This window comes from Pelodiscus sinensis, chromosome 1 (genome assembly GCF_052426305.1).
Source record: "Pelodiscus sinensis isolate ZL-2025 chromosome 1, ASM5242630v1, whole genome shotgun sequence".
NCBI classification, from domain to species: domain Eukaryota; kingdom Metazoa; phylum Chordata; order Testudines; family Trionychidae; genus Pelodiscus; species Pelodiscus sinensis.
The window spans coordinates 29,499,026-29,519,578 of NC_143052.1; the positions used below are offsets into that span (position 1 = coordinate 29,499,026).

Genomic DNA, 20,553 nt, shown 5'->3' on the forward strand with positions numbered 1-20,553 from the left:
CACGTTCGATTTTGTATGTGTGAATCTGATCATTCCTACCTAAGTGGAGTACAGGCAGTCCCCGGGTTACGTACAAGATAAGAACAAACCTACAGTCCCTAAGTTGAATCTGTATGTAAGTCGGAACTGGCGTCCAGATTCAGCCGCTGCTGAAACTGACCGCCAGTTCTGACTTACATACAGAATCAACTTAAGAACCCCAAGTGTTCCCAAGTCAGCTGCTGCTGAAATTGATCAGCAGCTTATTCCAGGAAGCCTGGGGCAGAGCAACTCTGCCTCAGGCTTCCTGTAGTCAGCGCTGGTAAGTTTCAGCAGAGGCTAAATCAGGACGCCTGGGGCAGAGCAGCTGGGGTGCTGCTGGGTTGCTCCAGTAGCGCCGCTCCTCGGCACTACTGGACCAACCCAGCAGCACCCCATCTGCTCTGCCCCAGGCGTCCTGATTCAGCCGCTGCTGAAACTGACCAGCAGTGGCTGAATCAGGACCAGAGCAGCTGGGGTGCTGCTGGGTTGGACCAGTAGCGCCCAGAGCGGCGCTGCGGGACCAACCGGCAGCACCCCAGCTGCTCTGCCACAGGCGTCCGGAGAAAAGCCTAGTCTGCTGGGGGAGGGCGTACTAGCTGCGCCCCCCCCCCCACCCCAGCAGACCAGGAAGACACGGGCGGCGGACCGAGACGCACCACGGTCCCGCCGCCTGAGTCCTCCACGGCTTTGCTCCCCGTCTCCCTGGTCTGCTGGAGACCAGCAGACCAGGGAGACGGGGAGCAAAGCCTCTGAGGACGCCGGCAGCAGGACAGCCGCGGGGCGTCTGGGCTGTCCCGCTGCCGGCTTGCCCCGCGGCTTCTGCCCGAGCCCCCCCCCGCGGCTTTGCAAAGCCTCGGGGATGCTGGCAGCGGAGCAGCCCAGGTGCGCCTGGGCTGCCTCGCTGCCCGAGCCCCCCCGCGGCTTTGCAAAACCTCGGGGAAGCCGGCAGCGGAGCAATCCAGGCGCGCCTGGGCTGCCTCGCTGCCCGAGCCCCCCGGAGCTTTGCAAAGCCGCGGGGAAGCGGCAGCCGAGCAGTCCAGGCGCGCCTGGGCTGCCTCGCTGCCCGAGCCCCCCTGCAGCTTTGCAAAGCCGCGGGGAAGCCGGCAGCGGAGCAGTCCAGCGCCCCTGGGCTGCCCGAGCCCCTCCGCGGCTTTGCTCTGCGTCTTCCTGGTCTGCAGACCAGGGAGACGCAGAGAAAGCCCCAGAGTACACGGGCGGCAGGACCGCGAGGCCCCGCAGTCCGTGTACTCTGGGGCAGCCCCGTTCGTAACTGCGGATCCGACGTAAGTTGGATCCGACGTAAGTCGGGGACTGCCTGTACTTCACATTTGTCCTTATTATACTTCATCCTATTTACCTCAGACCATTTCTCTAGTTTGTCTAGATCATTGTGAATTATGACCCTATCCTCCACACCACTTGCAACCCCTCCCAGCTTGGTATCATCTGCAAACTTAATAAGCGTACTTTCTATGCCATCATCTAAATCATTGATGAAGATATTGAACAGAACTGGACCCAAAACGGACCCTTGAAGAATTCAACTTATGTCATGTCCTTCCAGCATGATTGAGAGCCATTAATAACTACTCTCTGAGAACAGGTATCCAGCCAGTTATGCACCCACCTTATAGTAGCCCCATTTGGGTTGTATTTCCTAGTTTATTGATAAGAAGGTCATGCAAGACCATGTTAAATGCCTTACCAAAGTCTAGGTATACCAAGTCCACCGCTTCTCCCTTATCCACAAGACTTGATATCCTATCAAAGAAAGCTATCAAATTGGTTTGGCACAGTTTGTTCTTTACAAATCCATGCTGGCTATTACCTATTACCTTATTATCTTCCACATGTTTGCAGATGGATTCCTTAATTACTTGCTCCATTATCTTCCCTGGCACAGAAGTGAAACTAGTTTGTAGTTTCCTGGGCTGTTCTTATTTTCCTTTTCATAGATGAACACTATATTCGTCCTTTCCCAGTCTTATGGGAGTTCTCCTGACTTCCATGATTTTTCAAAGATGATAGCTAAAGGCTCAGATGCCTTCTCTACCAGCTGTTACTGTTTCTCACTCTTCACTGAGCAACGGGCCTACCCTGCCCTTGGTTTTCCCCTTGCTTCTAAATATATTTGTAGAATGTCTTCTAGTTACTCTTTATGTCTCTAGCTATATGTAGCTTGTTTTGTGCCTTTGCCTTTCTAACCTTGCCCCTGCATACTTGTGTTGTTTGCTTATATTCATCCTTTGTATTTGTAAATAGCAATGAATGCAAGGGCTGAACTGACACTGCTACCAAACTTCTCTGATTAGCCGTATCTGCAGTGGAGCACCCTAAGACAATACCTGAAGAACAATTACCACTTCTAATTCCATTGTTTCTAAACAAGCAATGGCTTCTCATTAGAATAGTTTGGAAGAACAGGGCATGCAAATTCATTCATTACATAATGCTGAAACAGAAAATAACAGATTTTACCACTGTTTAGAATTACAATAATTTACTTTGAAAAGAACCCTCTGCTTTTTTTTTTTTTTAAATAGAAAGACTGGTTCAGGCAGAGTGAACTCCATCTCTATTTAAAAAATAGAAAAAAAACAGGAGAGAAAAAAATAGATTAAAATATACTTAATAGCAAGATTTTGGGATAGACTTGATTTTGTATATTTATACACATATTTATATATACAAATTAAAATTTATCAGCACTCTTGATATCAAATTTTGATTAACTCGATATAAAAGTCAGCAAAAATCAGACTATTATTTGTACGTGTTACAATACTTCAGGCACAGATATTCTTTCCACAATATTTACTACTGTGTCACCTGCCCTGAAAAGGGAATGAGAAGTGAAAGAAACTGAAAGTTTGTTTAACTTTATAGTAATCAGAGCTGTGGTATTCATCTGAATTTCTTAAACCACAGTGATCTTGATGCCTGCCAATGCAACAGTGCTTTATTAGAATTATTTCCTCTCCTTTCCAAGAAATGTTTACTCAATTTTTGTATACTGATATACTAAATTATCCCCTGTGAAGTAAAGACCAGTGTTAAAAAAAAGGTTATAACACAATGAAAAAGTAAGTTCCTATGAAGTCTAATGGGATTGCTTGAATGAATAAGGACAGTTGAATAAGAGTTTGAAGGACTGAGCACTACAGTATCATTACAATCTAAGGTGCAGATGCTGGAAACACTTATATTCATGCCAACTTCCACACACTTAAAGTATTTGCAAGATTTGGACCGAATTCATTATTGTATTCTTAAGCAATTCATAATATCTTTATGGCCATTCAGAAACTCTTAAATAATCAAAACACTAGAGATAAATAGCTCCTGCACAAGTAAGCCTATTTAGTAGGTAGGGATCATTGACCAAGGAGGTGCTCATTTTTAAGGGGTGAAATTCACCCGTCCCTACACAAAGCCTGAGCAAATCAGCTATGTGACAAGAACTGTGATAGTTGGAGGGATGGAAAAGAACTGGACAAGTCATTTATTACAAATTTGACAAATTTCACTTTTTTGTGAATTGTCCAAAAAAGTTAATACTTTTCTTCACTGTGTTATCTGAAATTATTTGACATAAAATTTCTGTGGATAATTCTTTGTAGCTTATTCACATAAAGCCTGTTCAATCATTTAATATTCAAAATCTGAGCTGTTTTGAATGGGCACCTAAACATGTTCTGTTCCTTTAACACTTAGAAGCAAGTTTCCAGTGTAGGTACTCGTGTTTAGGTGTTCTATGTTTGTTGTCTGCTCACATTCTCTTTCAGACAACTTTCTGAATAAATGCATTTGGGAGAATAGCCGTGGAATATGAGTATAAAGGTAGAATTCATCAGATAGAATTGCTTTATGGAAGGAAAATAGCCAGTATTTGTCCAGTTCTACAGGGAATTCACTGAGACTCATGGGCTGCCCATATGGTCCATCCAGTCATGGCATCCTCTGTGCAGTTCAAGGGTACAAAGAACCCCTTGAATAGTCTCTTTACCCCACTCCCTCCACAGTTGATTCTGGGGAATATGAAATTCAGAGTCTTTGATGAGACTTCTATTCAAGAGCAAATTTCACCCTAAGTGAAGTAAATAATTGTCAATTATTCAAATATGTTTAAAATCTCAACTGAGCCGGAACATCACCTGATCCCACATTACTAAGTATATATTACCTTCCTTCGAAAATACGATTCAGCATTTTGCAAGCACTTTCAGCCACTTCAGGGAAATGTGAATGTTTCTTCATTATATCCAATGTATTCATGTGTATTCCCTTTGCCAACAGAACCTTTCTAATATTTACTACAAGATGAGAAAAAATTAAGTAAACGAATATGAATATATTAATTTAGGCTGTGATCCTGCAAACATTTAAGCATCTTCCTAACTTGAAATCAATATGACTTCTCACTTGGTTGAAGTTAAGCATGTGTGTAAGACTGTAAGATAAACATCTTATTTATAAATAATTTCTATACATAAAAAATAAAATGTGAAATGGTATAGAGTGAAATAGAATTGTATTTGCATAACTTTGCCAATACATTTAGGATCTCAAAAGTGCCTAATCAGTACAAATACAATTTTTTGCTAAGTCATTATTATGAGATGCAGAATTTACCACTGAGTCTATTTTGGTTGTTTATTTTATTTCAAAATAACTTTTACTGTGACTTGTTCTTCAGTGATCATGCAGAAAACCTAGAACTTCAAAAAAAAAAAAAAAAACACCCTTCACATTTTGAAATTAGGCCCTCAAAATAAGTATTACTTTCTGCATGGGTCTTAAGTCTCTCAGATTCACCAACACAACTTCATTTACTTTAATGGAGTCAATCCATAACGGAGGCCAGATTCTTATTCAGATTAAATAATGAGTATATTACACCTGAAATAACACTGCAAAATAGAATAGTCATGTTTATGCCACATGCATCCTGCAACAATCATCATAACTATCATTAACTCTTCCTTTCACAAGCCAGGATGTAGATTTCAAACCATTATGTAAACTGACTATAAATCGTATTTGTAGATTTCAAGACACTTCTCCCCTATCTATTGTTTCTGTGCTAAGTACATTGTTTTAAAAGGAGAAAATTAAAGAGGCAAAATTGAATTAAAAGGAGAAAATTAAAGAGGCAAAATTGAAAGACATTGGGATTCACAAAAGAGAGTAAGATTTAGGCATTAAGCTCCCACAGAATTTAAATGCGAAACGGGTGCCTACGTCCCTTAGGCTCTTTTGAAAATCCCAACCCTTGCACAATGCTCTCTCACAATTGTTACAGTAAAATTATATAGCATAATATATGCATCATGTGTGTGAATTGCTATAGCTATTAATATCCAAATATATAACTTTTTGCGCACAAATAACCAATACACCTGCATAATTTGGGTTTATTTAGAAAAAGATATTGTTATATGAAACAACATTGCATTATACAGGTAAATGGCCAAGAGGTCTACTGGCAACATAATGTACCTGTGGATTGAGATTAGGGTGCCATTCTCCAGTTTCACTCTACCTCCTAAGGGGACAAACTATAGCCCATAGGCCACATCTGGCCCATCAGACCCTTCAGTCTGACTTCTAAGCTCCCTCTGGGGAGCTGACATGGGACAGTCTTGCCCAGGAGCTAGCCCAACTCTTTAGCAGTACATCGAGCAGGGCCAGCTGGTGATCCAGTCACCTGGGGAGGCTAACCCACAGTCTCTCCCCTTCTGCAGCCCTTCCCCGCCAGCCTCAGCTCCCTCAGAACCTGGGCAGTATGCTCACTAACAGCCCGATGCTCCAAGGCAGCAGGTCAGTAGCTCTACTAGCTCCAATGCTCCAGGTAGTACTGTCAGGGGGCAGAGAGCACAGGGAGTTGGATAGGGAGCAGCAGTCTAGCTCCTGGACAAGACTATCCCAGGTCAGCTCCCCAGAGGGAGCAGTCAAAGGGCATGTTGGGTTAGGAGGTGAGAGTTTTGTGGAGGGAGCAGAGAAAGATTGGGATGGGGAGGTAGAAGTCATAAGGGGGCAGTCCAGGGGAGGTGGACAGGGGATGGAGAGCAGGAGCAGGAGAAACAGGGAGCAGAGGCTGAGCCATGTCTGGCTCTTTTGGACGGCACAGCCTAACCCCGCCTTCCCTATCCCACCCTACAGACAATTTCAGGACCTGATGTGGCCCTCAGGCCAAAATGTTTGTCCACCCCTGCTCTACCTAGTCTATCAGAACAGGACCAGAAACAGGATGAGGATCATGAAACTAAAAACATGTATGTGCATGCTTAACTTTCAGTGCATGACCAGGCCAACTCTAAGCCCTCATGGTATTATGTAACAGTATCCTATAATATCGTTGTAATGAATTGTTGCTAAGGGATGAAAGTGAAGCCCAGAGAATCTATTACTAAATTCCCTTACCATTTTGTTCTGACAAAGTTGCCAAAGCATTAGCAGCTGCATGAAACACTTCTTTTGCTGTGGAATGCATCAGCATGGCTAGCATCACTTCTCTGTGTATGGGGTACCTTTCACACAAATAAATAAAATCACTGAATAAAAGCCATATGATAATTATAATACATTTTTAGGAAACTATATTAGAATTAAGTGAAATTATTCTTTGCAGATCATAATACTAGGGTGATGTTTCCTATAGCAACAGTTAAAGAGAAAGACCTTTAAATAGTTGCAAACTGCATATATTAGGCCAACTTCCTATCACCCTGAAATTAACGTGAATTTTGTATAAATGCATGCAACAGAATATAATAAAATGTATTTTTCATTTGGCTATAATGGCTCTCTGTAAAGAAGTGAGAAAGATTCTCGGTCTCTCCCATGTTTTGCTCCTCTTTTCTGATTCCAGTAGTGCCCTCGCACCTCAGTTTTCTATCTACTTTGGGGGAATTATTCCTCAGCTTTTTCTTCCAAGATACCAGGTGGTTCAAGCACCTTCTCCAGCCCTAATCAATTGGGAGCAGTAGCAAAATCCTGCCTTCCTGCCCTGTCCCGTTTTGATGAATTAGAAAGCAACAGAAGGAAAACAAAGTCAATTAATTAACCAAAATGACCTAACAATGAATTTTGAATGTTCCCATGCTCCTAAACATAAAGTTCAAGTTATTGGTACTGACTGTTTATCTTCATCTCCAATTTTTTCATGAAGGTTGCTCTGGTACATAAACAGACTGTTCAAAGCCCAACAGGCAGCCTCCTGAATTTAAAACAAGAGCAAAACAAAATACTTTTGTACCCGTTACAAATAACTTTAAAAAATTCTAATATAGTTCCATTGTTTTTGTCGCTCTGTTGAGGAGGTCAACATGTTAAAAACAGAAACAACAATGAATAGCTAGGAATAAAAATACTAATTCAGTCACAATTTGTACTATCTAGGTTGTTAGGACTACAAAAAGCCTCACTTTATTTTTCATAACACACGCATCTATAAACACACACACACACCCACACACACACACACACACACACACACACACACACACACACACACACACACACACACACACACACACACCCACCCACCCCTCATGTTCTCATTGATGGTTGTTTTAATTTCATAAATAGAACTGAGGAATTTCCCTGGCTTAGTCTTTTTCAACAACTCATGCACCATCTGTTTTCCTAACTGTCCTAATACCAACTTGCTAGGGGAACAGGCACTGATTATTTAAGTTATATTACTCTTATGCTCTCCCCCTACCCCCAAGACTATGTCTACACTGCAGGCTTCTTGCGCAAAAGCGCGTCCACACCGCCATGTGCTTTTTCACAAGGGATGTGCTTTTGTGCAAGAGCGTTCATGGCAGTGTGGACACTCTTGCGCAAGAAAGCTCTGATAGCCATTTTATCCGTAGGAGTTTCTTGCCCAAGAAACCTCTGTTGCCTGTCCACACTTCCTTCTTGAGCAAGAGGGCTTATTCCTCATGGGGAGCGGAATAACTCTTACACAAGAAGCCCTCTGTTGCGACACCTTACTGTACATTTACTTGCGCAAAAACGTGCATGCAGTGCAGATGCTCCACACGTTTTTGCACAAGAATGGCTGTTCTTGAGCAAGAAGCCTGCAGTGTAGATGTAACTCAAGAGTTGAGACTCTCGGATAAAAATCTATACACACTTTTGTTTATGTTCTCTTATACTGTACTACTATAAATGCTACAGGATAGGATTCTGGCCCATACTTTAATCCCCTGCAAGGCCTTGGTCCTTTGTACCACATGTGAAATACACTCTGACTACATATGCATAATCTGCAGAAGTGATTGAGATCAGGCCATTGAGGAAATTAACAAGCATTGATTCCTAACTCCAGTGCAATCATAAAGAAGAGCTTATTCACGTGAGAAAACATTATTGTGTTTAAATATGAATGCTAAGAATGGAGTAAGCCGACGCTATGCTGACCATGACTAGGGATGTTAAATTTCGATTAATCAACTAATTGAGTATTCAATGGAATTTCCATCGACTACTCAATTAGTCGATAAAAGGTAGAGTGGGGCACTCACTAGTCCTGCTGTGCCTCTGCCTTTTAAATGTAGTAAGAGCCACCCACGGATCTTACTACATTTAAAAGGCAGAAGAGCAGCCGGGACTCAAAAAGTCCCTGCTTGCCCCGGGGTTCTTGCCACATTTCAAAGGGAAAGGCAGTATGGGGAACTTGGTTCCCGCTCGCCTTGGGTTCTGCCTCTCCCAATATGCTTATGGGGTAGTCGACTAGGCGCTTACATCCCTACCTGTGACCAACCAGTTAGTGTAGGCTAGAATAAATCATTTTCAGTATTATGTTAGCTAATAATGAAGACTACAAATAGGACACATTTCCCTTTATTCAAACTTCCCTTCACTATAAATACATTATTAGTCAAGATTCACCTACTGATTTGAGAAATATTTATTCTGTTGAGAGAAGAGAGCAAAGTATTCTTCATAAGTGGGTCTCACTCTAAGAAAAGGTGTAATTAATAGTTGCAATAGAAAATACTGCAACTAAACAAACCTATTTTATTACAAAAAAACAGGACTATGTAGCACTTTAAAGACTAACAAGATGGTTTATTAGGTGATGAGCTTTCGTGGGCCAGACCCTCTTCCTCAGATCAAATTGTGGAAGAAAATAGGCATGACCATATATACCAAAGGGATACGATCAAAAAAAGTGAACACATATAAAAAGGACAAATCAAATTTCAGAACAGAGGGGAGATTAATATCATTAGCTCACAGACATGTAAGGTGATAATTGGGGAAGCTATCTTTGTAATGGGTAAGGTAATTCGCGTCTTTGTTAAGACTCCGGCGTAAAGTGTCAAATTTAAGCATGAATGACAGTTCAGAGGTTTCTCTTTCAAGTCTGGTGTTAAAATACCTTTGAAGCAGGATGCAGGTAATCAAGTCATTGAGACAATGCCCTTTCTGGTTGAAATGGCAAGAAACTGTTTTTCCTTTATGATACTGTCTGATATCCGTTTTGTGTGCATTGATTCTTTGGCGAAGCGTCTGAGACGTTTGTCCAATGTACATAGCAGATCAACGACTTGATTACCTGCATGCTGCTTCAAAGGCATTTTAACATCAGACTTGAAAGAGAAACCTCTGAACTGTCATTCATGCTTAAATTTGACACTTTACGCTGGGGTCTTAACAAAGACGCAAATTACCTTACCCATTACAAAGACAGCTTCCCCAATTATCACCTCTAATATCATTAGCTCTCAGACATTTACTCCCCCCCCCTCCCCCCCCCCCACTCAGTTCTGAACTTTGATTTCTCCTTTTTAGGTGTGTTCACTTTTTTTTGATCATATCCCTTTGGTATATATGGTCATGCCTATTTTCTTCCACAATTTGATCTGAGGAAGAGGGTCTGGCCCACGAAAGCTCATCATCTAATAAACCATCTTGTTAGTCTTTAAAGTGCTGCATAGTCCTGTTTTTTGTTTCAGCTAGACTAGACTAAGGTGGCTACATCTCCATTACTATTCTATTTTATTATCTGATGGGATTTATTATTATTTTGTGACAAAGTATTTATTAACAATATTGATTTATCTTCCTTTTTTAAAATCATGGAACCCTCTAACAAGTGGTAAGAGTCCTTCAATGAAAAACAGTGGGGCCACGTATATAAACTTTTATCAGGAGAAGTCATTATTAATAATGCAGCAAAACCCAATCTTTATTTCTCCAGACTACACTTTTAATACAGTTGAGAGAATTAAATTTGTTCCACACCATAGCTTGTGCATTTTTTTTTAATTTTCACATCTGTATCATGCTAAAATTCTCACCTGTACATCTATGTTTTTTCGGTGCAGTTTTAATGCTTTATAGCATGCTTCTAGCCAATATAATTTTTCTCCCTCTTCCTCTTCTTTTCTTTCTTCTAAGTCTTCGTTTAAAAATATTGTTTCCGCTTGAAAATAAAGTAACAATCAATTCTTATTGTGAAAATGAAAGATTTAGGACATGTTCTCTCTCTCAGGTTTGCAGGTGCTCAGATGGCTAAATCAGATTTAGCTTAAGCTGATTTTACCAGAGACAGGTGAATATAAGCCAGTCCCCTCTAGGATGGATGAAAACTTCTGATAAAACGAATTTAAAAAACAAAACAAAAAAAACTTGCAGAAATTGTATATGACATGAAAAGATTTTAAAAAGTTGATTACAGACAAGGGTGTTAAATTAAACTTAGTTATGTCTCAGGCCATCTTTCTAATTTAAAAATGCATGCACATATATTTATTTTCATGTTCACTTAAGGAATACTGCAGATGCTAAAACATAACCCTAGGACACTTCTATGTGGCCATTCATCCCAGAATCTCCATGATCTTCTAGCACTCTTCTGAAGGGCATACTGAAATGGCTAAGAGAAGTACTGGGCAGGACTAAAATAAAATGTGATTTAAAACAAACTGGTTTAAATTTATCAGTGAATTCCAAGTGCTTATGAAAATGAATGAAAATGAATGGATGCCAACATGATACTAAAGATTACACAAAGGCAGCCCAGTTCTGTTACCTGCTACTCCTTTGGAACCCTTATTCAAGTGAGCAACCCAGCTGAAGGCAGTGTGACACAGAATTGTTCATAATTTCAGCAGTTATAGGTTTATGTTCCTAACAAATAGACACCCACACTTGAAACTTGTGGCCTTAATGCAACTTCAAATAAAGCTCAAAAATTTCAGTTTAATTCTAGAACATCTGCCCAGAAACAGATGCAAACTGCTGTAGTGTTACTCGTATACCGATACACAAACCCATCATCAACCTTGGATTCAGAATTCTTAACTTCACTACCCTCAAAACAGTTTATTTTTATATACAGACTATGAACAACAGATGTGTTAGTGCTCAACAAAATGGTATGGCAAATGAGAGGAGGGTAGGTGATGTGGTTAACTGGTATGGATACTGGCCTGCTACAACAGAACAATGAGCTCTAACAGGTAAACAGAATAAAGCACTCTTTCATACCTAGCCTCTTTAACCTCTAGTCCTGATTAAAAATCTATGAGTGACAAAATTGAGAAATTACGTTAGCACAATAACTCAATACACAAATGTCTGACTGTCTAAGTTCATTTAAGTAATTAGGAAGGAATTTACTTACTGAGGAGAGCTAAACAACTGAGTGCTGCAGCCTGTAACTTTGCATTTGTAGAGTATCTTATAACAGCCTTCACAATGACTTCATGTACTTCATTTAATACCAGGATGTTGAAAAAATTTCCTAAAAGTAGATTAAAATGTAACAAATCTTTATTTTTTTATTTTATTTATTTAAATATTTTTACCCCATCTTTCTATTTAAAATATTCAAGGCGGCCTAGATATAGACCTAAATCTATTTAGGTAACAATAGTAGTAGAAGTAACAGTAGCAATAGTCAGCATGGATTTGTCAAGAACAAATCTTTTCAAACCAACCTGATAGCTTTTTTTGACATGGTAAACAAGTCTTGTGGATAGCGGTGAAGTGGTAGATTTAGTATATCTAGACTTTAATAAAGCTTTTGATACGGTCTCACATGACTTAAAGAGGAAGTGCTTGAGTGCTGGCATCCGTACAGGGTGGAGTCAGGGGGCAATTTGTTAGGAGTGTCTGACTTAACTTGGTGTGGGGAGGGGGGGGGCTGGGGCCACTAGTGTGCTAGGAGGACATTTTCATGATTACATTTCAAACAAAAGTTTGCACATAGGTGTTAAAAGAATATTTTCTTTAAGCCATTAACAGTGCCAGAGGGATAGCTGTGTTAGTATGTAGCTAAAAAGAACAGTAAATAGTACTAAGGTGCTGCAGGCTTATTTGCAAGCTCTTGGAAACATCCAAATGTCTACAAACCCTGAAGCCATGTGTTAATTTGTTCTGTGGCTTCTACTCTTCTTCCAATGGAAGAAGGCTAATTCCCTACCTTTGTACAGCAACTTTGTAGTCACTAAGGGTACTCCACAGCAACTAGTCACAGATGTCTTGTTTTAATATATTTTATTCTACACATATGGTGGACTGCTTAAAACATATGTATATATTGCATGTGTGTGTTTTGTTTGTATTGTTGGTGTATATTGACACACTACCACAGAAGTCCCCAACGCAGAGCCCGCTGAGTGACCAGGGCCGGCCCAAGCCATTCTTGCGCAGCCCCCCGATGCATAGTACATGAGAGGTCCTGCCCCCAGCCATGTGGCGCATGCATGGCGCCGCCGCTGGCTGTGCAGTGCATGCGCAGCCCCGCTCCTGGGTGCATGAGCGGTCCCGCCCCCCAGGTGCGTGGCCCACACGCAGCACCACCCCGGGTGCGTGGTGCCTGTGCAGCCTTGGCTGCGTGGCACATGAGCGGTCCCAGCCACGCAGCACATGAGCAGCCCCGCTCCCGGGTGCCTGGCAGCCCCAAAAGGTTGGGGACCACTGCACTAACTCAATAGTGGTGGTGCACATAAGAAAATTCAACCTGCCCAAGGATAGAAAATGTTAGAGGGAACACTGTTTTACACCTATGGTGTCCGCAAAGAGCTAGGTGGTCCACGGGCCAAAAAGTTTGAGAATCACTGGGCCCCATATAAACCCAAACTCAACACGTGACCCGCGGGTGGGATCCTTTGAACATGGCCTCCATTGGGAACATGCTCCAAAGGTGTCTCCCAAGTGTGGCTGAGCACTGAAAGACACAAGCAGATGGGCTGCTGGAACAGACGGGTACAGGGTGTCAGTGTTTCTAGCTGCCAGAGAGGAGATGCTGGGAGTGCCAGAGCATTGTGGGAAGTGCTGGTTACTTAGCCTTGTGAGCAGAGCCTGAGAAGTGCTGACTGGCTCACATTGACTGTATTTGGGTCCAGTGCTGTGGCCGGACAGCCCTGCCTCTATTCCACACAGACCGACGGACTTCTACGTGGGGACATCAGCTCTGCTGGGAATCCAGGATGGGACTCCCGGCCACCTGTCCTTTTTTGCCTCTTGTGTCTGGCCTGACTCACCCAACTCCCCTCCCACAGCAGGTTGGAGTGCTCTAGCTTGGAAACTTTTTCTGAATAAAATCACTCCAAGAAATGCACAACCTGAAGCTTCAAGCTAAACACCCAAACACTGGTATACAATCTGCTTTTTACTAAGAAGCATTAAAAATGGCAACAAAGAGGAAACACTTTTTGGATGAACACATGGTGATACGTGGCCCCCAGGGCTTCCAGAGTTGAGTAGCCCTGGCATAGAGAGTACAGGCAGTCCCCGGGTTACGTACAAGATAGGGACTGTAGGTTTGTTCTTAAGTTGAATCTGTATGTAAGTCGGAACTGGCATCCAGATTCAGCCACTACTGAAACTGATCAGTTTCAACAGCGGCTGAATCTGGACACCAGTTCCGACTTACATACAGATTCAACTTAAGAACCCCAGGCGTCCCCAAGTCAGCCGCTGCTGAAACTGATCAGCAGCTGATTCCAGGAAGCCCAGGGGCAGAGCAACTCTGCCTCGGGCCTCCTGTAGTCAGCCGCTGATCAGTTTCAGCAGCGGCTGAATCAGGACTCCTGGGGCAGAGCAGCTGGGGTGCTGCCGGGTTGGTCCAGTAGTGCCAAGGAGTGGTGCTGCAGGACCAACCGACAGCACCTCACCTGCTCTACCACAGGCCCCGGGCTTTGCTCCACGTCTCCCTGGTCTTCTGGGGGGGGGGGGGGAGCACTAGCTCCGTCCCCCCCCCCCCCCCAGCAGACCAGGGAGACGCGGAGCAAAGCGGCGGAGGACCCTGGCCGGACCGCGGCGCTTCCAGACAAACAAAAACGAGTCAGCTTTCCTTCATTCTCCCCACTTTAAGATGCCTGGTTCACCAGGATTCAAGAGGCGTGACTCCTGTAGAGACACCATGCCTACCTCGGACGAGCATTCCTCTTGTATAAAGTGCCTGGGAGAAGGCTCTCTCTCTCCCAGAAGTGCTCTCATTGCTCTAATCTCACTGCGCGAGCAAGACAAGACCAAGTCAACTGCATCCAGACTTTCTTCTATGGAAAGTTCTTCCAGCTGGCTTGAGATTACTACCCTGCCTCAACAAGGACTCAAGAGAGGGAAAACAATGCAATCTCAGACAAGAATCATCCTTTCTTGTCTACAGACAGGGTAAAGACAAAAGCCAGGACTTCTCTAGCCAGATCCCTGCCCTCAGCACTGAGCTACTCCAGAGTGAGCACTGCTGATAAGCCTAACACTTCCGGCACCATGCTGATGAAGCATAGTTCACCTCATAAATGTGTGCATTTGGAACCTAGACACAAGTCCTCAACACTGGCATCATCATCATCATCATCACCAACAGCGTCATCGCAGGATGTGGCACTTAAGACCACACTGAAGTCAACACCGCAGACAGCATCAAAGCCGACCTGTTCTGATATGCTGCCTCCTAGGACTCCAACACTGCCACCGGCACAAAAAGCACCATCATCAGCGCCAATCAAGATGGCATCACATAAGGATACATCAATACACACACCAGCACCAACTCCGCATATTCAGGCTGATGTCCAATCGGCATCGCATTCACTGGCATCAGTCCACTCAATATATTCTCCAGATCTTCTCTGGCACCATCGATATCAATGAGTGCGGTAGACACGGGACCACAATGTCATTTTTCATCCCAACATTCCTCACCAACACAAAACCACCTTCAATTAGTCACGATCAATTAGATCCACTCATGTACCACCCTCTCCGCGTTCATATGATCACCACTGGCCATACACATCACCTCCATTCCTGGAATAATGGCCACTATGGGATGCATGGTTGGCCTACAGGACTCATCACACAGCACCTTTGACTCCTGAAAAAAGGCCTGCTAAGACCCCACCACACCAGACTTGTGACACTGCACCCAACTCTCCTGAACCACAGCAGTCTGAGGAGGAAAAGCCCATGTCGGAGGAGTCTAGAATCCTTCCCCCCCTTGCCCAATAACTCAAGTTCATCCCTGAATGAAGCAATAATCCCTATGACCACAAATCCTATGGACTATTTAAAGCCATTCCAAAAGTTGTTTAAACAAATGACCAATGCACAGGAGGTAGACTTAGAAGAAGTGCAGGAGAAGTAATATAGGCTTCTCTGTATCCTACAGCCTTCCAGATCCTCAAAAATAGCTCTTCCTATGGACGAAGCCATTCTCAACCCAGCCAACCCATCTGACAGACACCCACTTCTATCATGCTCACTAACAAGAATATGTGGGCTTTGTGGCGTCCTTCCAGGAGCTCTGGCTGGCCTAGTGTGGGCAGCAGCATGCTTTACCCTCGATGAGGTGATGGAACGTATGGAAGGTGTGCACCTGACTCTTCGTTCACAGCTACACTCAGGGAGCCAGCCAGTAGAGGGATGTGCGATAGAGCATCCAGAGCAGGAGGTCTTAGAAGTGGAGAGGTGTTTGGCCATCAGCCCTAGGAACCCATCACTGCCTAATCTACTAAAAGAAGGAGGAGGAGCTCCAGACCTTTGATGACATTTGAGCACAGGGTGCCTTTGTTCACTCTTACATTCATGTACTACAGGAGATCGATTGTGGCTCCCACGTCTTCTATGCACAGGTGCAAAAGAGAGGGGCTAAAAAGCACATTATCTTTCTTTTGATGGAAGACTACACCCTCCTCACAGATTGGGTGGAGTTGTGTGAGAGGGTTAAGAGCCTTCTATGCTAACCTCTTCTCCCCAGATCCCTCTACCTCCTCCAAACCAACCCCACTAGGGGCTCTAACCATCCCTGTACTACTGACTCTGGCTGCTAGGCCTTGCTGCCACATGTGCAGGGAGATGTGCCATGGACTCTGGCGGCTAAGGCATGCTGCTATGTACACAGGGAGATATGCTGTTGACTCTGGTGGCTAGGTCATGCTGCACTGAGGCAAAGTAGTGGTACTATTGTCTTTGAATAGTAGGACGCACGTGGGGTTGAGCTCCAAGTGAGGGGCTTCAGATACCTGACACCCCTTCCAGAGGGGAACAGGCAGGCACACCTTGTGACAACTGGGGGAGACTGGGAATTCAACATGATCCCGCCCCGATATAAGGGGAAGTGGAAGTGAGTTGGACTGCCGAAAGCCTGAGAGACTGAGGAAAAAGACAAAACAAAACAAACACACAGATGGATCCCGCCAAGTTTTTAGAATGGCAGACACTGAATCTCTTCAAGTCTAAGGAAAGGGCAGTTTAGGGCCCAGCTTTCCGGGATACCACTCCCCAAATAGAATCACAACCCCAAAGGAATTATTTAGGTAAGCCCCCTTTAGCAATGAATTGAGGCACTGCCTACGTGATATTCACATGCAGGCAGATCTAAGAAAAAAACGTGGAGAGCAACATCAGGATCTCTACGCTATTTTCATCAACCTGACCAAGGCATTAGACATGGGCTTTGGAAGGTACATGGCCAAACTGGCTGTTCTGAAAAATTCATCAGTATAGTTCGGTCCTTTCATTATGGCATGCTGGATCGTGTACTTAACAATGGAGACACATCAGCACCTTTTGAAATATCAAATGGTACAAAGCAAGGATGTGCCCTTGCTCCTTTCCTGTTCAGCATTTACTTTTCAATGATGCTGTTAATTGCTTTCAAGGATTGTGCATCAGGCACACTTTATTTAGTTGTGAACTGATGGTAGCATTTTCAACCTCCAAAGACTCCAGATTCACACAAAAGTGTTCACTGCAAGTATCCATGACCTTCTGTTTTCTGGTGACTCTGCATTGTTGGCTCATTCAGCTGAGGATGCACAGGAGCTTTTTGATCATTTTGCTACTTCTGCTCACCATTTTGGATTCACTATGAGTCTCAAGATGTCAGAGGTTGTCTCTGTTCAGAAAGAACCCAGCACTCTAGTGATCACTGCTGCTGATATTGTCCTTAATGCTGTTGAGAAGTTTTGCTACCTTGGAAGCATATTATCCTCCAGCATAAATGCTGATGACAATGTATCTGCTCAGCTAGCCAAAGCCAGTGCTACCTTTGGAAAATTAACCAAACACTTATAGAATGATGGTGTTAAACTGTTACCTTTGTATCAAGTTTATCGGGCAGTTGTCCTGAATATTCTGTTGTATGGCTCAGAGTCATGAACCATATAAGTCTTTGCCACATTTTGAAATTCGATCAATTCGGTATGCATTGTCTCAGGAAGATTGCCCATGTGAACTGGTGGGACAAAATTCCTTACACGGAAGTCCTTAACCTGTGTGGTGTCATGGACATGGAACCAATGCTTATTGGTCATGTTATGAGGCTAGATGATACACTTACATGAAAGATGATATTCTATGGTAGGGATGTTTAAAAAGCAGTTCATTAGGTAATCGATAAATACCTTAGCAGTTACACCATACAGACTCTGCAGTATAAAGCTTATGCTGCAGAGCCCACAGCACAGTGGCTTTATACTGCAGAGCCCTCAGTGCAGGGCAGCAACTGGCTCCCACTTGCCACCCCAGCCCTGGAGAGCCGGCTGCTGCTCCATGCCATGGCTTCTGATACAGAGCCAGGAGGGTGGGATGGCAGCCAACTTCCCAGGAGCAGGGCCAGGAGCCGGCATGTAACAATTACGGTAACCGATAAACTCATGCATTTAAACGGTTACATATTACATCCCTATTCTGTGGCCATCTTGTTCATGGAAAGTGTTCTACTGGTGGTCAGTATAAGCATTATAATGATATGTTAAAAGCCACCGTGAAGTTATGTGGCATAGCTCCCAGTGATGTGGAAATCCTAACTAAGAACAGATCGTGGCAAATTATTGTACAGGCTCTCAAGTGCTTCAGAAGTCAATTTATCCAGACATTACAAGAGAAGTGTAGGATCCAAAAAAGTGTGTACAACACCCACAGATGGTGGAGTTTTATGTGACACTTGTAATTGGATTTGCTGATCGAAGATTGGTTTAGTCACTCACCAATGGCACCACAGAAGATGAGTTCCTTCGATCGATGCCTCAGTCTATACATACCGCAAAAATGTTGTAATCAAGACATGACAAGTAAATCTTCTGCTTTATTCTGCACTGATCAGGCCTCAACTGGAGTATCGTGTCACGTTCTGGGTGCCACATTTCAGGAAAGATGTGGACAAATTGGAGATGTTCCAGAGAAGAACAGTCCCATGATCTATGATTCATAACAGTTCTATGATTCTATAAAGAGGCTATATAGCTATATCCACATGCATAAGACATGCATACTGTCACTGAAGAAAAACAACATATGAGAAAGTTAATTTTTTAGAAATAGTAAGTAAATTTCTTTGTGAAATGCAGATAACTGGCCAAGATTAAGAAAAAATATAGAAATGGGTTCTTTGTTTTTCTTCTTCATTCATGTAGGAAGAACCCATGAGGAGCCTCTATATTCCACTGAGTCCTTTAAAGATGATTTTATCTATCTTCAGATGAAACTGGCTGGATGTGACTCTCTAGTGCCCATAGACACCAGTCCTTTGGGCAGCTACAGAAGGTGTTAAATAAAGTGCTCACCTCTATCAAAAAGTAGAGCCTGGAACTACTGCATTATTTCCAAACTGTTCCTGCCTTCAGATGACTAACCATAGTATGGACCTGAACTCTGATTTCTTAACTGACATTCGTCTGATTCTATAAGGGAAGCTATTTAACTGTTTTGACTTGTATCCTGAGATATAGATTTCTCCACACAAAAACAGATCAGAGTTTAGCACAAGCTTCTAATTATAAATACATAGACACACACACACACACACACACACACACACACACACACACACACACACGCCCCATTTTGAAAAAGTAAAAAGATAAATACCTTTACTGTAAATATAATGAGCATCTCTAAAGAGAAGTATTTGCTATGATATGTGCAGCATTTCCTACTGTAGATTCACAGTGTGAGAAATATAGCAAAGAAGAAATAAAAACCAAACTTCCCTATCCCACCCAAGGAAAGGTAGTAGTACCCACTTCATTCAACATATTCTGTTAGTTACATCAGTTGTATCTGGTATTTAATTTTGTTTAGTAATTCTTAATTGAGAGTTAAATCACTCTAGCAATATGACAATTTTTTTTAAGAGGCATAACAGTTTTCTCTAGTCCTTCAGATGAAATGTAACACTTCAGATGAAATTCATGGTCATTACAAATCTGATGGAGCTTTTCTGACACACAAGAGAAAGCTAATTTTGCTTACTCCAACTCAAAGTTGATCCTGGAAGGGACTGAGAACCCTCAAATTTCTATTGCCTTCAGTAGGAGACAAAACACAATCAGCACCTTGCAGGACTGAGATTTACAGCTCAAAGTCAAAATAGTACTTAAGCATCATTCTGAAATGTCTCACTTAATTCCCCTTGTAAATGGAGATAATATTTTTCTTCACTTATAGAATCTTCAGGCTGGAAGAAACCTCAGGATATTGAGACCAGCCCCCTGTCCAAAGCAGGACCAACCCTAACTAAATCATCCCAGCCAGAGCTTTGTTAAGCCAGGATTTAAAAACCTCTAGGGATGGAGATTCTACCACCTCCCTAGGTAACCCATTCCACTACTTCACTACCCTCCTAGTGAAACAGTATTTCCTAATATCCAACCCAGATCTCCCCCACTGTAACTTGAGACCACTGCTCCTTGCTGTCAGCAGTCACTACTGAGAACAGCCTCTCAGAATGCAGTGGTGCCCTGTTCTGTTAAATAGCTGTTTCTTGCTGCATTTTTAAATGTAGCTCACAGGCATTTAGGTGCTTAGGTATAAAATGGGTTGAAAGTCTCTATCTAGAGGTTAATCTAAAAGAGAAAAGTATGAATAGTCAACACATATAATTAACACATTTTGTACTATATATGCCTTTAAATTACCAAACCATGTTCATACCTACAAAAGTGGTGATTCTGTCTTGTTGCAGTTGAACATGAGCTATTAACTTTGCGACCTTTTACTACTTATCTATTTTATTGTTCAAATTAGAGGAGACAGAGCAAGATTTAAACTTGACTATGA

At 42.8% G+C, this 20,553-nt stretch overlaps 1 protein-coding gene across 1 annotated transcript in view; it reads right to left on the reverse strand.

Moving 5' to 3' along the window:
- The window catches only part of LRRK2 (leucine rich repeat kinase 2), a 118,692-nt gene that overhangs the window by 77,836 nt on the left and 20,303 nt on the right, over window positions 1-20,553 (reverse strand). The window contains exons 8-12 of the mRNA XM_075927389.2: window positions 11,666-11,785; window positions 10,338-10,462; window positions 7,161-7,240; window positions 6,445-6,551; window positions 4,205-4,334 (exon numbers count right to left, since the gene is read on the reverse strand). Coding sequence (XP_075783504.2) covers window positions 4,205-4,334; window positions 6,445-6,551; window positions 7,161-7,240; window positions 10,338-10,462; window positions 11,666-11,785 — 562 coding nt within the window. The remainder of the gene's footprint in view (window positions 1-4,204; window positions 4,335-6,444; window positions 6,552-7,160; window positions 7,241-10,337; window positions 10,463-11,665; window positions 11,786-20,553) is intronic.